Source organism: Barbus barbus (genome assembly GCF_936440315.1).
Source record: "Barbus barbus genome assembly, chromosome: 44".
NCBI classification, from domain to species: Eukaryota; Metazoa; Chordata; class Actinopteri; order Cypriniformes; family Cyprinidae; genus Barbus; species Barbus barbus.
In genome coordinates, this window is record NC_136722.1 from 9,808,768 (window position 1) to 9,831,556 (window position 22,789).

The window sequence follows — 22,789 nt, forward strand, 5'->3', positions numbered from 1 at the left end:
TTCTCCACTATTGTTTTTATATGTGTTATTCTACCATCTGTATCACAACCTTTATCTAAAATAGTAATATTTAAAGTCCTCCACACCAATATAAAGACACCCTTGGTTTTAGTATCCAAAGATGAGTGAGATACCACTTCATAAAACTTATTATTACACCTGCTTTTATCCTCCTCTTTCAAATGGGATTCTTGAACTAACACTATATCAATCTTTCTTCTTCACAAAAAATCCAGAAAACCTGTACGTTTGTGAGGGCCATTTAGACCATTAATATTACAACTCAGAATATTAAGGTCAGTCATAGGTATCAAATAGAATTACTGCATAATAAGACAAAAAACAAGTTTGAAAATAAAACCAGTTGAATCTACCATTAAACACCCCCACCTCCCACCCTCCCTCTCTCCGTTACCATTCAAAAAAACATAAACACATTCACATGAACTATGGCAGATCAAACCAAGAACAAACCTTGATCTGCCAGCACCCCTTAATATGGTCCGTGGCGTCAACAAAAACCTGCACATTACTGTAGCACCAACATTTGGCCCATAGTCACATATTGACTAAGTAGTATTTAAAAAAGAAAAGAAAATAGAGATAAAGAATACAACTAAAACAAATAAAATATCATAATCAGTAAGCGATACTGTATGCACAATGAACTATGAATTCAGAAGTGAACATTAAAGTGAACAGTGAAAGACACAGTCACCTAACCATTTAGAGCATCTCTTCTCCGATTAGACAGCAAATGACCAGCTGGAGTTCACTGAGAGTTGGTGGATGAATGGAATCTGAGAAAAACTCTTGCTTCTTCTGGGGAGTATAGCATTTTAGGTTCATCTTGATTGAGAATGACCTTCAACATTGCAGGATAAAGGAGAAAATTCTGGATGCCAGCGTCTCTCATCTCCTTCCTAATTGGCGCAAATGCACTTATTTTTTTGCGGTGACTGGAGAAAAATCTGGAAAGACCGCACTACTCGCCTATCATGATCTGCGACAACTTTCTTTTGTTCTCTCATCTCCCCTGTAAGAAGATCCAGTTTAGAGCATAGCTACTGAACAACTGACATGAGAAGCGAACTCATTCCGCATCGCCGTCAACTCGGTTCTTAGAATGTCCTCGAAGTGTGTAACAGTGTTCGCCATCATGTCCATCATATCGCTCGCAGTCGGTGGCTTGGATTTCGTCTTAATTGGAGAAGCCGATGGAGACAACTCCTGCTGTTTACGACTGTATGCCATCAGGTAAAGCACCACCAATGAATAAAACTTAAAACAAAACAAAAAAATCAGCAAAAAAAGGCCAAACGTACGGAGCTCTACTCGAGTGCGACTAGGTTCATGAGCACGTCACGTGACTCACTATTTATAGAAATCTCAAAATCAAATTATAAATAGGGTGACCATACATCCTTTTTTTTTTTTCCTGGACCTGTCCTGGATGGGATTTCTAAATTGCCTATAATGTCCAGGTCTTGGCTTTGTCTTCATTATATTCACGCATATTTACATTGCTTTGATGAGAAGTCAGAAGTCAGAATTAGAAAAAGACCATAACCTAGACAAGACCATGTAAACATACTTAATACATCTTGCTGATCTTTTGATGAAAAAAAACACACCCATAAATAAATGTACAGAGTAAATTAGTATTTACGTTCTCTAAAATACCTTTCAGAAACTTGATACTGACACAATGCACTGCAAATTTAATTGTAAGTGATACAAAGATTACTGAAGTGTGTTTTACAAGAAAATACTATTTCAATTTTGTTTTTTACATCAAAATTTGTTAAAATTGCTTCTACACCAATTCTTTTTAATTGGATCAGTATGGAGTCATACCTTGCAGATTCTGTAGGGGGAGCGTCATGATGCCACCAGCAGCAGCGGCTGCCACCAAGCCCTGTATGTTGGCAGCAGTGGGCAGAGACAGAACCAGGCCCTGCTGCCCACCGAGATGCCCGCCAGCGTTAAAGGGGATCAGAATGGGCTGATTGAGACCCGGTGCTCCACCGGACATCACTCCACTAACCGCTGATGCCAGCTGCTGAGCGACCAACAGAGACTGAAAGAGAGAACAAACAGGAAGTTAATGAAGTCTTTTAAGTATGATGCAAAGCATCACAGTGGTGTTCTTTTTTTTATAATTTTATGTTTTATTTAAAATTGTTTTCCATATTTATATGTATATAATGAATTTGTATCTTCCAGTTTGAAATGCAAATAAAAATCACCTTTGCAATCTTCAAATTTAACACAAAATATGTAAAAACACTGATGCCAAAACACTTATGGTTGAGAATTGGACAATATTTGCTAAAAGTGCTGTGTGCAAGCAGAACCCACTGCTGTGTCTGACAAATCAAATGCTTTTCCTGCAGGAGACCAGAGAACTTTTCTTTTCAGCTCACCCAAGCACTGTTTTACACCTCTATACTGTACAAAAAGCCTGTCTGTGATTCAGCTTACAGCCACAAAGCCTGCTCCTTCCTACGAGTCAGCAATTTCTCACTCTCTCTCTCACTTATAAACACAGGCTACGTTATCATCAGCCCCATTAGCATTTATCACTGCTTCTTTGCCTTAATTTTGTGTTTCTTCAATGATGAATTTGTACACTGTCAATAGTGTGAAGCAGTGTCTCTAGCTCTTTAGTTGTATAGAAAAGACTCAAGAGCAACATGTGGTTGAGGTTGGGACCTTTAATGTTAAGCAGAATAAAACATTCTTGGTTGAAGCGGTTTCATAATTTCTGGCATGCTGCACTGTTGCTAATTTATGAAAGGAGAGAAAAAATGCATGGAATTGAATGACAAAATATATAAAGTGCAATTATTCAAGCAGTATTTATAATTTTTTTTCAGAATGGGAAATTCTAGAGAAAACTTTCAGACTGTAAGTGGTTCACTGGTGCATTTGATTTCTGTATGATAAGACAAAGCTTTACTCATTGCTTTAACATTTCATTTACAACAAACATTTGGAATCAAATGATAATCAGCATAAAATAACACTATTAAATATTCTTTCTTCATCTAAATGGAAAAACCAACAGACAAAAGGAATTAGTCAAAAAGACCAAAACCCTTCTTATAGAACATACCGAGAGCTGTCATTTGTCATTTCTTTCACTTTAAACACTGACATTAAAAGAATGCAAAAACAAAATAAAAAATCAATTAACCACTCAAAGGATGACAACAAAGACTCTTCTGACAAAGCTGTGTGACATATGCTTAATCTTGCTGTTTTAAGTGTGTGTTTGTGATGTCGGTTACTTGAGGCACAAAATCAAAGACTGTCTGCCAGCTTCTCATCTCAATCTCAAAGTGAATGCCATTGCCTGGTTTGCATCTGTGTTTTAAGTGTTTGTAATATACTGTACGGGTCAAAAGTTTGGGGTGAGTATGAATGCATTTTTGGTTGAAAAATACAATAAAACTTAACATTAAATAATATAAAATTATTGTTAAATATTGTTCAAATTAAAATAACTATTTTCTTTCTATTTGAATCTGTTTTAAAATATAATTTATTATATATAACCATATTACTTGTGGAAACTATTTGTTTATTCTTTTATGAATAGAATGTTCGAAAGAAGAGCATTTATTTGAAATAAAAATTTAATGCAATATTATAAGTGTCTTTACTCTCACTAATCAGTAATAAAATTAGTCATATTTACATTTTAGCTCACAGAAAAAAAGCAGGCTGTGTGAATACCACAAAACATAAATTTAGAGAATATGGGGGGGGGGGGGGGGGGCACAAGACTGCACCCAATGATCAGATTAATAGCTCCTTGATATAAATCTTTTATTATTTTATCCAATATTAATTAATTTGAACAGATTTTATTCAATTATTACATTTTAAAAAGTCAGATCACAGTAAAATGATAAGATACTGTTTAAATTGTATTTGAAGACTTTCTGGTCATCAAACGTTAAGGGGAAACATTAGTTGTGAATCACACCTGTGGTTACTACTCAGACACCTGTGAGAACTGGCATCCACAATGCATCCACAAAAACACCTATATACAAGGAATCTAACTGTGATAAAATACAACTTCAATTGTCATCATTTTCATGGGCTTTTTCCAGGAAGTACAAACTACTATGCTGTGTCCAGCAGAATGTCAGGAATCATGGGAGGACCATATACTCCTTGACTCAGCATGAAAACCCGTTCTTTTCTCTTTCTTTTTTCATGTTAGATTCACTAATAGCTCACACCGTTTTCCCATCAGCCCTCTCTCTAAGTGACAAGGCAACTGACAAACTGATCTGAACCCCAGCGTGTCTGTGAAATGGGATCCCCCAGGATCATAACACACTTTAAAATGGCTGAACAACTCCTCACTCAAAATACCCTTGGGATGTTTAAGTCACGTTACCACCTCACTGTTCCTAAATGTCCATTTACATACACCAGTTTTCAAAGATATTGTGGCATATTTGTCATAAATACACTAATAGTTTTCAAGACTGTTTTTTAAATATATATACACTCAAATTCGCAAACAGCTTTTTATATGGAGAAAAAGGTAAAAAATGAAAAAAAAAAATGATCATGACTTCAATATGATAACATTGAAATATAAAATCATACAGAATGATGACTGTATGGTGCTTCAATACAATACCATGGAAAAACTTGGAAAAATAGTCTGTGAAATGCAATTATTTTTAATTATTATTATATATAAAGTTTTTTAAATTATAAAATTACCATTTTAAAGGCATTTAGGGCCAGTAAAATGAACTGTGTCCATGCCTTTTCACTTTTCAGTGCTAATTCTTCACTGCGCATCTTTAGTGTATCCCAACAGTACAATTTTAATGCCAAAAGACGGTTTGCGCTGGCGCAAGCTATTAGTAAATCTGACCCCTAAAATGGTATTATGGTATTAAACTAGGTTTTAATTCAGAAAATGGGACTTGATCTTATCAGGGTTAAACTGAATCATGAAATATGGCTCAAAAAGAAAAATCATTTCAGAGGTAGAGCAAGTCAGTTTTTGAATTTTGCGCAACAAGACAAACGTGTTAATAGTCAAGCATCTAAGGCATGATTGAAAGAGACAAATCATTAAAAAAATATATTTTTATCAGAATCAATACTGAACATATTTGTCCCCAAGACCCTTTGGCCCATAAGCAACACTATACCTTCTTGATCTGGCTTTTGGGATTAAATTACGCTTTTCTTTTCCTAACCCAGCCCCTATCCCATTCTTCTTTCTAATAAGAAGAACGGAGGGAGCGGCCCAGTGGAGGAAACACTGAAAGATTACTCGTAATCAGACTGATGGCAGTGTGCGCGAATGAAGCCAAAGGCACAGGAAAGAGTTGGACCCATGTAGGGTTAACTGCCCTCTTACTGATCCAGTTCCGTAATGGCAGTGCACACAATATCCGTCTCTAGAGTGAGAATCCATCAAAACATATTGATCCAGAAACAAGGGAATTGGCCGTGGCACAAGGAGAGAGCAGTGTGGCTGAAAAGTGTTTGTTTCTGTGGGACTGTCCTGACAGGGTTCATCTATTAAGGCAGCGCTCAGGGGAACGAGAAGACAAGGGCTTGGACATCGCTGCGGCATGTTGAGCTGGATATGGCAACAGACAATGATCATTCTCCATCTCTTGAAAGAGCTTGTTTGCTCTACACATCCTAAAAAAAGACCACAGTTGATTTTCTAAAAGTATGTGCATTGGTTAGGTGTTGAGTTGGATGGTATGCTCCTTAAAGTCATCGCAAAGTCATCAAAATTGATCTTTTATTACTTTTTGAAAAAGAACAGTTGAACCCGCATGTAGAACTTTATTCTGTATACAGTTTTTCCTATAGAGTTTTCCTTAATGGGAATGAGATGTTCAAGTATTTTCAAGACTCATGCACCATACAGTTTATGTTCATGTTTTTAGAAGCCGTAGATATGCACAAGAAGCTAACTAAAAGTTAAGATGTTATATATTGAACACTACTTAGCATGTTCATCAGAAAAAGATTAACGTCTGATTTGTGAACAAATCATTCCTTTTAATGAATTGATTGGATTCTGATTCATAAATCTGCCATTTGTCTTTCTATTACTAGAAAGGCAAATGCTACTTTTTCACTCAATGCTTACTGTCTTTAAGTGTTCTGCATAATAATTTATTACTCAAAGACAGTAAACTAATGAAAACAGAGAATGGGAGCTCTTGTGCGTCTGTGCTCAGGCACTGCAATGCGTTCTTGGTACTGTCAAAATAAAAGTTCAGTTTAGCCAAAACTGAAGTCCAACTTTTGACTTATCGAGCAGAGCGATAAATAAAAAATGACAAATATTAGCCGATATATTGGCTTTGGTGGTATATATCGGTCGAGCCATTCATTTCAGGTTGTCACATTACTTATGCTACCTTTCGTCTGTCTACTTTTTCTGCATTTTTTTTATTGCTGTACAGCATTTTAATTTATTCTGTATTTTGCATTCTGCATTTTGTTTATTCTTTATCTTTTCTATATCTGCTCTCTTTATTAGCAGTGTTATATTTTACTTTATTACCTTAATTTTGATGTACGCCTGCACTGTGTCTGTACTTTTTCTACAAGCTCCTGTTACCAGGACAAATTCCTTGCTTTGTGTAAACAAAGTTGGAAATAAAGTTATTTCTGATTTCAGATTTTGTCAAAAGTACACTGTAACTACACTAGCTTTTATTCTGAAAATAGCTGAGCTACTGTTACTCAACTGAAAAAAACATTTAAGTAGCAATGCTAGTTATAGTCTGTTGGGCAGGTAGGTGTTGGAGAGTAAAGGTCATTGCACACACCATGCGTTTTTCCATTTTTTCCTCATCCTTTCCTATCAAAATGCATGCTACGGATGCGAAAACGCATAAAATCAAACCTGATCCCAAATATTTTTTATGACAGACGAAAGTTTCGGAGGCAGTGTGTAAACGGGATTGACACAACGTGAGGTCATATTTATTTTTTAACGTGTGAAAATTTCGGACTCAGTGTGACCTTAACTCTTGGGTAATGTTAGACAAATTTTGCCAACTTACACTCAGTCTGATTCCATTCTAGTATGTAATACTCACGTTTTATGATCCTATCAGTTACTACTTGATAAAATCAAGCCCTACACTAATTTTTCACTCAGAAATATGTCACATTTCAAATGTAAAATGGGTTGTGCATGACATTTCATGTTCACGTTAATGAAATTGTGTAAGGGGAAAAGATGTGCGTTCTCACCTGTGGTCCAACAGGGTACGTGGGGTGAGATTGACCCATATGACCATGTTCTGTAGGACTGCTGCTGGCATCAGACTGAACTGAACCAACTCGACCACCTGAGAGAGAGAGAGAGAGAGAGAGAGAGAGAGAAAGAGCGAGCAGAAGATAGATTTATTTTGTCCATTCTTAAAGAATAAAAAATCCTTTTTAATAAATTCTTCCATTTCCCCTTCACATAACCACATACACAAACACTCAGAGACGGTGTCATGCTGTGACGGAAGTGAGCCCTCAGTAGGGTGCTCTGTAACTACTGTAGTAAAAAGTTTTCCCAATAAAAGAGTCTGCACATGTATTCTCTGCTAAACACAAATCAGCACTGTTACATGCACGTCACAGCATCTCCATAATTCAGCAACTCAAACCACACATCAGTTTACATGCCGGAGTTCTCCACTGATCTGTCAACATACACACATTTAAATTTAAAGACACACACAAACATGTACACAGAGCTGACATGAGATACTGCGCTTCAACACAAATACACACCTTCCCAGCACACACAGTATACACTGAACTAGAAGAGCCAGACATAAAAAGGAAACCTTCATTTTTTTGATACTTTAATTTAGAAAGGATAAATAAAATAAATGGAGTTGTTTTGAACTTTCTATTCATCAAATAATCCTGAAAAAAAATCATGAATAAAAGAATAAAGTACATGTACTTTAATGTATTAAAATAGAAAACATTTTAATTGCATAAAAATAGTACATTAAAGCACATATTAGCAATATATGAAATATTATTGATTAATTTGAAACCAGAGTATCAGGTCTCATTCGTTAACCATGATATAACCCAGAATATTGGGTCTCATTCACTAACCATGATATATATATATATATATATGTGTGTGTGTGTGTGTGCGTGTGCGTGTGTGTGTGTGTGTGTGTGTGTGTGTGTGTGTATACACACATATACACATACAGTATATTTCCAGTGGCTTTAGAAAAAAAGTAATTTGTTAAGCTATTTATTTTAAACATTTATTGTTAGAAATGGAATAAATAGGCTCTACACAAGTATTTTTGTAAATTATTAATTTCTCTAATTGTGAGTTGTCAAGACCTATAAGAGTTTAAATTAGTTTTGAGAATGGCGTACTTTTCTTTACATGCTCTGGACTATAAGTTCATCACTATCACTTTATTTTTTTCTAAAGAAAGTATTTCATCTTTTTATTTATTTATTTATTTACATACAAAACTCATAAAAATCGAGCTAGTTGATCCTCTTTAAGCGATGTAAAAGAGTTGACATTAGGCTGGCATCAGAGTTGGAAGTTCATCACTTGAATACAGCATCATTCAAATCTGTTATTGCATATAATTAACTCATAACAGCTCATTCCATTAATAGCTATTTAACCAGTCAGAAAAGGATCAGGCAAGGTCTCAGCTGGTTAATGATGCTTTGAAAGGCATGTCTACTATAGCTAGTCATCTGTTTTTGTGGCGTACTGCCTTTGGTTCATGGTCACGGACAGATTCTACTCAAATCCAACCAACTGCTTTTTCCGCTCATATACAGTACTTTTTCCCCCTTTCTTTCCTTCTATCATCAACTGCATTACGAAACACTCGATAGATTAAAACATAACTAGCTTGCAGTACTGAGTCTGTTCCGCATTGTTTCCACACTTCCACACAGTTCTTGTACATTTAAAAACTAGGAACAGGAAGGCAGTGAAGGCGAAAGAGAAACAAAGCAACTGATTTTAAATAGTTCTTCACACTGACAGAGGCTTCTCTGAGAATCACCATGGTAACATATCCTCATTATTCCAGAGATCACTGGAGGGTAAAGACCTGTCTCCCTGGCCCTAATCTTCCACACACACACTGATCAAACCTAATAAAAGAGTTTGTAATCAAGCTCCCCAGCACACTTACGAGGAACATCTGCTGATGGCCGCTCACCTGAGGAACTGTTGTTTGGTTAGCGGTCAGCTGTTCTGATGTGTGTTTTTAAACACCACAAGCTTATGATTAGTAAGTTCTGGTTTCCTCCGAATGCCTGCACAAACATAAATCTTGCCCGAGAGGAAAATTGAGCCAGAGAAGTAAAGTCAATAAGAAATGTGTCATAACTCAAAAATGAAATAATGTAGTTTGGACAATTTCTGAGAGAGTAACAGTGTTGTATAATGAGTGAGACTGAGAGTTATGACTTTAAATGTTAAGCTGCATAAATAAATATTAAAATAAAAAATACAGAAAAATTTAATTATATTAAATTAGCTATATTACTTAAAATAAATGTAAAATATTTTTAAATAAAATTAATAAATACATTTTATTTAAAAAAATTATAATTTAATTAAATTCATTAAATACATTTTATTTAAAATAAAATGTATTTAATTAAATTCATTTTTAATTAAAAATCAGAAAATACATGAACTTGTTTAATAATGTCTCTATGGTTCATATTTGATTTCATGCTATCATGCTTTCATACTAATTCATACGTACACGGTCTTAAGAAAAATACAGTGTGAAAAGTCTGTGTGAATTAATAATTACAATTTAAAATAAATGTACTCTATTTTAATATATTTTAAATGATAATTTACTCCTGTGCTGGCAAAGCTGAATCTTCAACAGCCATTATTTCAGTCTTCAGTGTCACATGATCCTTCAGAAATCATTCTAATATGCCGAATTGGTGCGCCATAAACATTTATTATTATTATTCGTGTTGAAAACAGATATTTCAAATAATAAATTATTATTATTTAATAATAATAATAATAATAATAATAATGTTATTATTTAATAATAATAATAATACTATTAAACTAAATTAAATTAAATGTTTATTTTAATAAATAAATAAATCGTACTCACCTTTAAGCCCTGTGCACAATAATATCAGATTTATACATAATAATCATACCTGAATTTGGAGGTATTGCATTGTCTAGTCTGCGTAATGGCCATCAAATCAGAGATTAATAAGGCAAAAAGGTGACACAAGCAAAGTTTTGTATTATCACCAGTGTTTTTGTAATTGTGGGATGATCACATATTATCACAGGGCTCTTTTGTCCCGTTTTGATGTTCCAGATGAGCGACAGCACTAATGATGCTGCGACGAAGTGTTCGTCTCAAACTTTGGCAAATGACAAACATCAGAGGAAAATCTCCCGTGTCAGACTCCATTATCATATGTTCACGAGGCTCAATATCAAAAATGAAAAACAAAGCCGATCCCACGTCTAATCAAAGGAGTCGCTGCGCTGTATAATTGATGAGGAGCATCACATTGACAGAGCACATGACAATATCATATATAAATAATGCTTCCGTTATGCATTGATGCTTCTGGTGTAACTTGGAAAGTTGTGAATAATATATCACGTCTATAAGTAAAGCAGCAAAGCGTTGTCTATCGAACCGGCGTCTTTCATTGGTTGAGTGGGGAACGCTTGATCCCTTTGCAAATAATAGTAAAGTTAACACATTTTAGTTGAACGGGTGGCGAAAAAGTGGAATCAATAATGAATAAACGTACAGGCCCCTCGTCTCAAGAGGGTTTCACTGTGTTTTTTTCCCTCCATGCAACAAAATTAAAAAGCCGAAGTGAGGGGCTGTCTGGGGATTATCAACAGCGATTCACTCCCATTACCCAATCCCATTGTTCTTATGACCTGTTTATTAAAACAGCCAGGGCTTTAAGTGGATTACCCTTCGAACGCTGCAGATATCATACGTCTAAAGTACTGATGCACATTCAACCCAAGGAGAATTTTTCCTGGGATGCATTGCATTTGCTCAACCTAACTAAATGCCATGTACTAGCAGCCGAACTGCTAGTACTAGTTACTGCTTGGGTTTAAAAGCCTGAGGGTGTTTCGATAAACTCGCAGACAACGAGTCCAAAAGAATACGTATGCACGCTTCTCAAGGTTGACAGACTTGCAGGACACAGCATCCCAAAGAAACCACTTATCAAACCGCCGAGGTCCATTATGGATACTCAGTCTCACTCGCTAATTTATAAAGGTATTGATAATTGAGCATATTTTGAAACATTGGTCCATCCCCCCGCACAGCAGGTGGCGGACGCTAACAGCCCGTGTTTCTCTGCACTGGTCAGACAGTGTCTCATTTGTAATCTCCTCATTGTGGCCCCTATCTATAGTAGGTTAAACACAACAGAGACCCAGACTGATAGCAAGAGGGAGAGAACCTCACATACTGAGTCTGGATGTGCCCACTCTGATAAAGTGGCTAAGACACAAAGAGGTCAGAGTTCAACTTTTTGCACGTTGAAAAATAAATACGAGCTCACGTTGTGTCAATCACGTTTACACGCTGCCTCCAAAACTTTCGTCCGTCATAAAAAAATTAGTATCAGGTTCGATTTACATAGATTACTTTTTTCAAGTAACTAATAAAGTAACGCAATACTTTTTTATTTCAAATAAGTAACGCCAATTACTATTTTCCCCATTTATTGACTGACAGCTCTTCTGTCCCCATGTTGAGAGAAATCTGGAGTAAGATCTTAATGTAGTTCAAGAATAAATGTGAACATGCATAATTAATCTCACTCGCATTCAGTATTCCTCAAAATTAATCAAATCAGCGAAATGCAACTCAGAATGTGATCCAAGCATGCAATAATTAAATGTTAAATAACACAAATATCCTTTATGTATTTAATCCCATTTTATTAAGCAATGTCTTTGCTGCTGACCTCTGATGATCCAATTCAACCATACTAATAAGCAAAAATTACTCTAGATAAACATTTGTGCTTCTTTTTTATTGCTGAAGTGTGTTGAACTTTCTTCTTCTGTGTTCTATTGTACAGATGTACGTTTTTACTTTCTCTTCAGCCTTAGGTGTATTCATTTCACTTTTAGTGTGAAAGGGCTTTTACGTTTGCCAAAAAAATAGAACCTTTTTTATATTAAAAACAAGCAAGCAAGCCCTGCCCAGATTGAAAAAGTAACGCAACGCATTACTTTCCATAAAAAGTAACTAAGTAACGCAATTAGTTACTTTTTTAGGCCGTTAACGCAATATTGTAATGCATTACTTTTAAAAGGTAACTTTCCCCAACACCGCTGACGACAAGCATCAGGTCTAAGCAAATACTCAAATAATAATAGAAAATAATAATATTGATCACAAATAGAGCTAAAAGCAGCAATATTGCTGAATATTATTACAATTGAAAATAATTGTTTTCTATTGTAATACATTTTAAATAGCAAAAGCTGGCAAAGCTGATTTGTTTTTTTGGGGGGGGGGGGGGGTCAGTCATTACTTCAGTCTTCAGTGTCACATGATCCTTCGGAAATCATGCTAATATCTTGAGTTAATGCTCAAGAAATACAGAAATATAGAAATCTTTTTTTTTTTTGGTGTCAGTAACAATTCTTACTGACACCAAACTTTTAAACAGTAGCATAAATATGAAAGTTATAATAAACATAGCATACAAACAATTCAATCAATGAAACACCTTCAGTTCCATTGATCACTTGAGTGGTAAATATGTACCAATTGAGTGGTAAATAGCACGATGGGTCTGCCAGGCCCTGAATTGGCATTAATTGATCTCATGTATGTTGCATTTCAATGCCAATTGTCCCCCCTCCATCTGCAAAATTACCCAGACCAATGTTTTTGTTGTCATCTCGTTTAGTGCTGAATTGCTCGCAGATGGAAACACTAAATCGACACGGCTGAATTAAACAGTCATTGTCAAGGGCTCAGTTAGAGGTTGGCATTCGCCCCCGCAGACATTTATAATCAATTTTTCGTTCCATAAAAGAGTGGCTTTAACACTTTCAAAAGGAAATACATTATGCCATAACATCAGTGATGGTGAGAGATGCTCTTTCAGGCTATTCAGAATCGACAGACCCCCAAACCTGATCTTAAACAACCCCGCACGTGTGTGTCCGCTTTGTGAGCTTTCATCTATCTATCATCTCATTCACTACCATGCAGTTCATCCAATTTGAATTACAAAGAACACGGTAAGTGTGCCATTTGCTTTTGTGCCATCTAAAAGCCAAGATGAACTGAAACGGGCCATAATGTGTTGAGTTATAACAAAATAGAGTACATGATTTTATCTGCATCATCCATTGATCCAACCAATCCAACTGAAAGGCGTGTTTAGTGGTGTATTGATCTTTCCCATTCTGATCTAAAAAAGACTTAGATTGAAGCCACTGTAAATATAAATCATTAAGCCTGATGCAGTGACCTCTTTGAAACACATTTAACTGTATTGGCACAGAGCGTATGATTTGATTCATAATTTTGCTTAGGGCACATAACACACTTTTCATTTTTAAGTACCGCAGATGTATTGTTGACAACAGGATCAATCAAAGTTAAAGCCCATGGATGACAGTAGATTGCATTGGTGCTACAGAGAGTTTAAAGTTTAAAGTCCTGACCGCATGACTGACAGGTCACATTTAACACAATCCTAAATCCTGTCAGTAATCAATTAATTGTATTCGAATTGTTGGGTTATTGGTTTTGTTAATATGGCAGTTGAACCCAGGGAAACAGACACAGGCAATGTTTGGAATGGAATACTAATCTAATGCTTACTGCATATTGCAAGGTAATACATTTAAATCATGTAAATAAGTATTATGCAATTAAATATTTCAAACAGTAGCCTGCATGGCTTGAATTTACTGAGTGAGTGGAATATATATGGAGTGGAATATATACAGTAGGCTATATATAAAAATCAGGGATGCACCAACTCGGTAATAAAGGCTGATATTATGTAGTTGTATCAGCCACTGTATCATATTTAATTGCATATGCTCAGATCCCCTATTTTTACATTAAAATTACATTTACCATGATATTCACTTAAAGTTAATCTTTAAAAAGCAATTATTTTAATTTAATAATTTATTTGAAAAAATGTAACCGTTCAAGATAATCTCACAATGAATATCAATTTCTTAAACTGTGTACATTCTAACGCTTCGGAGCCTAAATTGACTTGTCTTGTAGCATTTTGAAATAATTTATTTCAGTGTTTTATTTTTCATTTCTATAGATAAAATTTGATTATCAGCCATTTATTGGTTATCGGCCACTTCATGACAATAATTATTAGCTTATCTGTATTGGTCATAACTGTAATTTCCAAGCATCCCTTTAAAAAAAAACACACACACACACACACACACACACACGGAGGATCAACTCAAGTGCACTGCATTTGGGATACATTATAGTACACTAATATTACATGTATTATTTACTGCAAAAATAATGCAATTAGGTATTTAGACACATTAATTGTGATGCATTTGACAGCTGACATTCGAAGATATAATGAGATTAACATAAAAGCATTGTCGTTATCTTCCAGTTGCAAGGAAATCCTAATGTGTTTCTATAAGATATAAATAGATCCGGTGTCAATAACTAGTACTAAAAATTGGGTTCATGTAAAGCCATATAAATCTGTACGACACAGCTTCTTATTTTAAACCTCCCATGTGAACAAAGACTTTAAAAGATGCTAAACTCTTAATGAAGCAGGAAGGTGCTCTTTCACCAAAAGCTCAATAAAAACAAGCTTTGGAATCCCAGCAGCAGAGAAGTTCGTTCAGAATCAAATCAAATATAAAATATACACACATTGGGATGGATCAATGTAGCTGAGAACGCTAGAGGGGGGAGAAACCAAGGTGAAGACAAAAAGTAGAGAAAAGGGAGAAAAGAAGAAAACAGAATTAAAGCAGGGGGCAGAGGAAAGGGCATTTATGTTATTAAAAGACTGATAGAAACTAAAAGGACGGATAAAAAAGGCAAAGGAAAGGACTGAAAAAAAGGACAGGGTGTTGATTTTGCTTGATCTGAACATTAACACACAAACGGACACATCTGTTGAAGAAGCCTTTCCTCTCTCTCATCCTCAGGCAATGTCAACTCGATTACCGCAGGGTTGAAAGAGACAAAGATCCATCCACATGACTCCTCATCCTTTTAGGCCCATCTGCAAAGCCAGGATCTGAGGCCAACCCTGCCTGAAGAAAATCAAACCCTTTTAGAGCGAAGACAGAAAAATGCCAGGGTTGCCATGCTTTTCACTGACGCCGAGCTCTTCCTAAATTACCTTAAGCATATTTGTGGCAAATAGGATTCCGCCTCCTGACCTCCAACATTGTCTGTCTTCAGCGAAAGGTCTCTCCTTATTTTGCCGTTTTTGTGAGGCGTCTCTCTGAGTGTACCCCGGTTTCTTTTTCTATACGTGTTCTGTTCGGCTCTCATGTGGTGATTTAACAAGCGCTCTCTGACTTTTTGTGAATAAGAATATTAACAGCTATTTGCTCACAATCAGGGCAAGAAAATGAGGGACATATTTTTCATTATGTTTAACTTGCCACAGTAAAATCCTTCACGCTGTAAAGCTGTAAAAGTCTTTGTACTTGGAAGTAAAAGCTTATTCATCTTGTAATCTTGAGTGTAGTCTGTATTCTTACAGCATGTTCGCCTTTCTCTATAGTGCAAAAGTCACAGCTTGCGGACTAGCAAAGCAGAAGCAAAAAACGGCTACTACTGTATAATAAAAAATGTATATTTGCTTCATCTTGTTTGGTTTTCTAAAATAAAAAGGTAGCAAAAATATTCTACTTCTCATTACAGTCCGAATCTATTTTTCCACACTGTTCCTTTTAAAAATGCATAATTATGCATGCAACCTCAAAATGTCTGCATCCCCATACTCCTTAGGTCAGTGCAAATATTAGTTTTCCATGTTTGTCGTTTCTTGCACATGAAAACGTGTCATTTCTGTCAGTGTTTATAACGTGTGTAGAAATGCAAGTTTAGACGACCCTGTGGGGTGACAGCAAGAGCTCTGTGGATGGTGTTAGCAACACGCCAGATGCCCACATGCCATGGCCAGAACATCGCCCACTGACCCTAAGGCCGTACAGCCACACTTGTGTGTCTATCCCTCCCCCTAACGCAGACGTCCCTCACTGCACAAATACGACACATTTATGTAAAAAAGAATATGTGACATGTCATACAGATTTACAATAAAGACGTTACCAAAAGATATCTATTTCAAATAATATTCTGTTCTTTTGGACTTATAGAATAAATAATCCTCATAGAATCCTGAAAAACATCCATCCCTTTTTCCACAAAAATAATAAAATTGTTTTAAACATCGATAATAAGAAGAAATGTTTATTTTAAAAACCAAATCAGCATGTTATGATTTCTGAAAGCTGAAGTAATGGCTGATGAAAGTTCAGTTTTGCCATAACAGGAATAAAAAATAAATAAATAAATAGTTTAAAATTGTAATAATAATATTTCACAATTTTACTGTTTTTACTGTATTTTGATCAAACTGAAGTTGACACGATTAATTTGCCTGAAAATGGGTAATTTCAGCCCGATCTCATGGCAATTCGTACTTATTTTACGAGGTGGCTAATTCATACGAATTCATACGACCTCACTCGTACAAATTAATACGTTTTTTGCTAAATCGTATGTATTTTACGAGTTGCCAATTCTTATGAACTTGTATGAATGACCTACATTTAACCCCGCCCTTAAACCTATCCGTCACTGGGGTTTAGACAAATCGTACAAAATCGTAAGAGTGACAAATTCGTATGAATTAGCCACCTCGTACAATACGTACAAATTGGTTGTGAGGTACCGTTGGTAATGTACTCAATCCCATGTCATTGCAAAATTTGTTGAATAACACTTGAAAACATTTTTGGTTACCACTGACTTTCACTGTATGGACAAAAAACACAGGCATTTCTCAAAATATCTTCTTTTTTTTTGTCTTCTACGGACAAACGAAAGAATGACACGAGGGTGAGTAAATAACAATGGAATTTTCATTTTTGGGTGAACCGTCTCTTAAAATCACTATACCTTGAAAATCTTGCTCACAATTTACTGGAAAAGAGCAGCATGAACACCCTTCTAAACATATCCTTTGGTGTCCTACAGAGGAAAGTAAGTCATGCAGGTTTCGAAAGACATGAAAGTGAGTAATTTTCCTTTCTGGTTGAACTAATCCTGTAAAATACACAAGAGAGTGAGGCGGTGAATTTCTTTATCTGAATGGAACATCGAAATAAATATAAATTTTCAATAAGATTATGAAAAAAATATATATATTGTAAACCTCAATTGCCTTTTACAATCTCGAACTTCCTCCCCTCACGTTTATTTCGGAGTCTCTCATCTCGTTCCTCATCTCATCCTAAGCAGTCATCTCATTCTCTCCCAGGTCACTCGGCAGCATCAATAGACATCATCATAAACACAAGCAATCAGAGCGAGAGCGTGGCGAATCTCTCCAACTCCCCCATACGCAAGGTCATCCTCCAACCTGTCTTCGCACAAAATGAAGGTTGCGGGGAAAGTCTGAAGCTTTGAAGCTCTAGAACTCCATTCTGTTAGAAGAGCAACACCCTGAGTTGCTGTTCCACATCTTTAAATATAACAGGAAGGATGTCTTGGAAAAAAAAAAAAAATCACATTATAACTTCTGTGGATTGCCGGACGCAAACACTCGCATTCCTCAACCCCCTCGTATACACACACATTATGTTCTGGCTCTCATCTCCTCAATCTTTGGTTTCAAAGGGATGGTATAAGGCAGAAGGACAGGGGGTTATGCATTAGTACTGGTCAGTGCTCAAAGAGACTCCATCATAAATAATAAAGGGTCTGTGAAGGACATCCAGACTCTAGTTACCGGCTACGCACTGCGCCTCGCACCAGACAAACACAAGATTGTCATTTTTCATCCAGCGATGACCACCGTCTCTACCCGTATGATTAGTTGACGGCTTCAATTACCCCACGTGATGGAAGCAACATGCAGAGTGACTGTGGAGAATTTGTTTCGCGAATGTTTGTGAGCGAACATTCATCCATTTCTCAGTGGAGAACAGGTCTTGTTCTACTGTTTGTAAATACTGCATTCTTTTTCAGAATAATAAAGGAAATGGTATTTTCTATGAATAATGTATTTTTCCTGGTTGTTTTGGTCAAGAAGCAATGGTAAATGTTAGAGCACAAACACAATTTTGATGAAATATGAATTTACACTCAGTTTGGGGTCTGTAAGGTTTTTTAAGAAATTCACACTTTTATTAGAGCATGAATTAAATTGATCAAAATTGACAATAAAGATAAACATGGTAACACACGACACTTAAATAATGCAATAAACATTCATTAAACAACAGAAGATGTAACATAAAAACCAAATGTGCATAACTGTGCATAACTAAGAAACATAATTAATTGTGTTTTAACATAGTTAAAACACAATACTTTTGGAGTGTGACACAGGGAATTCTGGGTGTATCAGTTTTTAATGTAAATTATACGTTGATTTGGTTGGTTGACCAAAGGAGGATTGGTTATGCTACTTGTACCATCATCTTACACTGGAGACCAACATCCAATCTCTGACGTAAATCATTTCTAAATAGCATGTGCATTTTCACAAAACATGATCGAAGGGGATAATTTCAGCTTTAAGTGACAAAGTTTAGCATTATAAGGTTAGGGTTAGGATCAGAAACTGTCTTTATAAGATGCTGCAAAGCAGTTTGGAGATTAACTCGTAACGACAAGAAACATTCACTTCAATCAGAGAATACTTGTGGAACAACCCAAAATATCTTCAATAACACCCTTCTGTCCTATTGAGCAGAAAATACCTTCCTCCATCCATTACAAACTTGAGATGGAAGTGCCAATTCATTTCCCCTGTCCTCGCTGACCCTACCAGCAGCATGTTTCTAAAACAAAAGCGGACCCAGGACCGCTCCTGCCCAAACCCTGCAACCTCCCCTTCCCTGCTTGAATAGCATCTTATCTGTAGCCGCTGGCGGTACAGACGCATTAGCGAGTGGATTACACATGCTTGGTAGGCATGCATTAGGGAGATGGGTGCAGATCCCAGCTCAAAGCAGCCAACTAAAGGCCTGAGCCTGCCCTATAATGAGATCTAACTCCTGAGGAGAGGCACTCGGGGCTAGTGCGCTCTATTTAAAGAGGGCCAGCCTCATTTAAAAGACTGTGTCTGTGTCATTTTATTACTTAACCTGAGTGAGGCACATCAAGGCCCTTTTGCATTAGCACCGAACCCCCTCCTCCCTATTTTCAGCTAAGCTGATTACACAAACATAAAGTATGTGTGTTTTTGTATTTGGGGGGCCTTAGAGGGAGCAAAAGAAGCTAATGTGTATGCGTGCGCGCACAAACGAGGCCGAAAAAGGACCAGAACAAGCAACTAATGGGTTTTGCTTGTGGCTAGCCATTAAAACACTATTGTCTTCTGGAGAGATGCCTTATAGCTGAATCAAATTTGTTTCATAATTGATGAATTTTGCAACTTCTACACTGTTATTGAACTGAATTGAATCAACGCTGAACTGACTAGAGCTGAATAATGACACTATTGCATTCTGTAGAGCTGCTTACAGCTGAATTGAGCTCGTTTCATAATTGAATACCTTTACACAGTTATTGAACTGAACTGAATTAACACTGAACTAACTAGAGCTGAATAATTTGGTTTTGTATCTTTGATTTTCCTGTTTATTTCTGTAAAGCTGCTTTGAAAAATCGGTTTTGTATAAAGCTCTAGAAATAAAGGTGACTTAAAACACACTAATTCAGGGTTGATTTTTAGATGCTCTACATTACTTTGAATGACAATTGGTGCATCTTCTCAGCTCAAAATACAATTTCCAGACTCAAAAAGTTGCACGTTCCACTTGAACGGTACGTTCTCCTCTTAAAGAACAGTGCATTGAGTCATAAACCTTCTCCCTCTTCTCTTGTCTACAACAGATACATTTTCCTCTCAAACTCCCCCTCAATTACACAAATCAATACACATTTCTTTTATCTTTTCGTGCCTTTTTTCCCCTCGCGTTCTCTTGGCTGAAGGTGACCCCTGGGCTGGAACGTGTCCTCCATTTCGGCAGAATCGGTATAAGTGCTGGCCATTTGGCGTGGACGTTAAGTGTATGAAATGAGTGGCCCTGTCTCTCTCTGGTCCTCTCCTCCTGACAGGCTGATGATAGAAGCATCACATCCTGGGCCCGAATAAAATGCAAACTGACAAAAGACGAGGCTTTGGTGGCTGAATATAATGCCGGATTGTGCCGCCGAGTGCCTTATTATCTTGTCTTGGGATGCTGGAGAGGAGGCGGGTCTCTTAGAAAAGAGTAGACAGCCACTGTAAACACACACACAAGCCATCTCCTATTTTGCGAGTAAGAGTGAAAAAACAGGAGTTTGGCCTCCTAACCACTGCTTTTGCAGCTAATGTACCTGACAATAAATAGGCACGTTGTTGGGGATGTTTGCGTGGGATAGCTGGAGTGAAACCTGGAGAAATTAGCTTTTTAAGAGGCGGGAGAAAAACATCGGGAGTTGAAAGTGAGAGGAAGATGAAGGAGAAAGATGTTATTCTGAAGTGGACGGACTTAAATTTAGTCATAATCTTGTTCCGAATGACACAAAAAAGGTTTAAAGCAGACAGTATAAAAACGTGGTTGTAAACTAATCAGCCTTTTTTATCACAAACACCACCCGAGCAGGCCTGATGAATCGGTCAAGGATGTTTTAGTGCTTTTTGAATAAAAGCAGCTAGGTCTTAAACATTTTCTAACCATTTAAAACGCATTTTACTTTTTTATACATTGAGTGAGTAGACAATGTTTCAATGTAAAACAAAATATGAGATTTGGATTACTAAAACAATTTTCTTTTATCAGCACCCTTTAAAAGTTTAAAACAAAGTGTACTTTCGAGGAAATTGAGTGGCATTCAGTTCAAATCTAGTTCACCACATTACAAAAAAAAGTTCAATCATCTTTATATTTCACTCTCTCTATTGTCCTCGCAACAAACTCTCATCATGCTTTCTTTGGGAGCTTCGACGGAGAGTTAACATCTTTCCCTAAAGATTGACAAAATCCACAAAATGTTCTATCCATGTCGCACAAAGAGAGGCCCATCATATTCTCCATCTTCTCTCTCTGTGGCCCTTCATACTCCTGTAGAATCCCCCCCGCCCCCCTTCAACTTTTGAAAGCAAATGTCAAGGCCGGTCTTTTGTCTGCTCTTACACGTATGCATTTGTGCGGAAATTAGAATGCACATTTGTCCATACATGCACAAGTGATGTGGCCTTTTATGCAGAATTTTCCATTGAAAAACATTTAGGTGACGTTCTTGTTATCATCCCCTACACTCAATCAGTGTTGAAAATCAACCTAGGAAAGAGATGAAAAGAAGTCTTTTAATTTCCTAATTCTCTTGGTCAGATCTTTTCAAACAGAGGATGCAAAAGCTCACTCAATGCCGCGTATCAATTTGTCGAGCATCAATTAACTCGCTAGACATATGTATTGCACTTCTGTGACCTTTAAACGTACAGAACCTCCTTTGAGCGCAGCAGAAGATGATTTAATCAAGCAATGTCTAGCCGTAGAAAAGAAATCACTTTAGTATAAATCCTCTTATGCAGCTGATGGGAAATGTTCAATATGAAGCTTTAAATTCAGATTATAAGCATTTAGAATATAGACGCAGATCATATAAATCCACCAAGTTTAAACTAAATGGTCCAAGTAAATGTATCAAGTTTAGTGCATTTTAACTTACACAATATTGTTCAGATTAATTCTACTTATCTGATTTATTTTTAAATTGTTTATTTATTTCAAATGTGGTTTCTTTGTTTTCATAATATATATTAAAATAATGGCATTTGATGTCAAAAAAAGTGTTGCATTTTTCACAAATAATTGATTCTAATAATTAATTATTTTAATGTACATGTACATTACAATGTACACATACATATTTTACATATTTAACAAATTAAGCATATACATACATACATGCATACATACATATATACACACACACATATATACATACATATATATATATATATATATATATACACACACACACATACATATATATATATATGTGTGTGTGTGTGTGTGTGTGTGTGTGTGTGTGTGTGTGTGTGTGTGTGTGTGTGTGTGTGTGACCCTGGGCCACAAAACCAGTCTTAAGTGTCAATTTTTTTTAAATTGAGATTTATACATCATCTGAAAGCTCCATTGATGTATGGTTTGTTAGGATCGGACAATATTTGGCTGAGATACAACTATTTAAAAATCTGGAATCCGAGGGTGCAATAAAATCAAAATATTGAGAAAATTGCCTTTAAAGTTGTCTAAATGAAGCTCTTATCAATGCATATTACCAATCAAAAATTAAGTTTTGATCTATTTACAGTAAGACATTTACAAAATATCTTCATGGAACATGATCTTTACTTAATATCCTAATGATTTTTGGCATAAAAGAAAAATCTATCATTTTGACCCATACAATGTATTTTTGGCTATTGCTACAAATATACCCCAGCGACT

At 36.1% G+C, this 22,789-nt stretch overlaps 1 protein-coding gene across 1 annotated transcript in view; it reads right to left on the minus strand.

The window, feature by feature from the left end:
• The window catches only part of LOC306863575 (POU domain, class 6, transcription factor 2-like), a 94,477-nt gene that overhangs the window by 67,587 nt on the left and 4,101 nt on the right, over positions 1–22,789 (minus strand). Inside the window, exons 2-3 of the mRNA XM_079406996.1 lie at positions 7,273–7,370; positions 1,858–2,080 (exon numbers count right to left, since the gene is read on the minus strand). Of these exons, the coding sequence (XP_079263122.1) occupies positions 1,858–2,080; positions 7,273–7,370 (321 nt within the window). The remainder of the gene's footprint in view (positions 1–1,857; positions 2,081–7,272; positions 7,371–22,789) is intronic.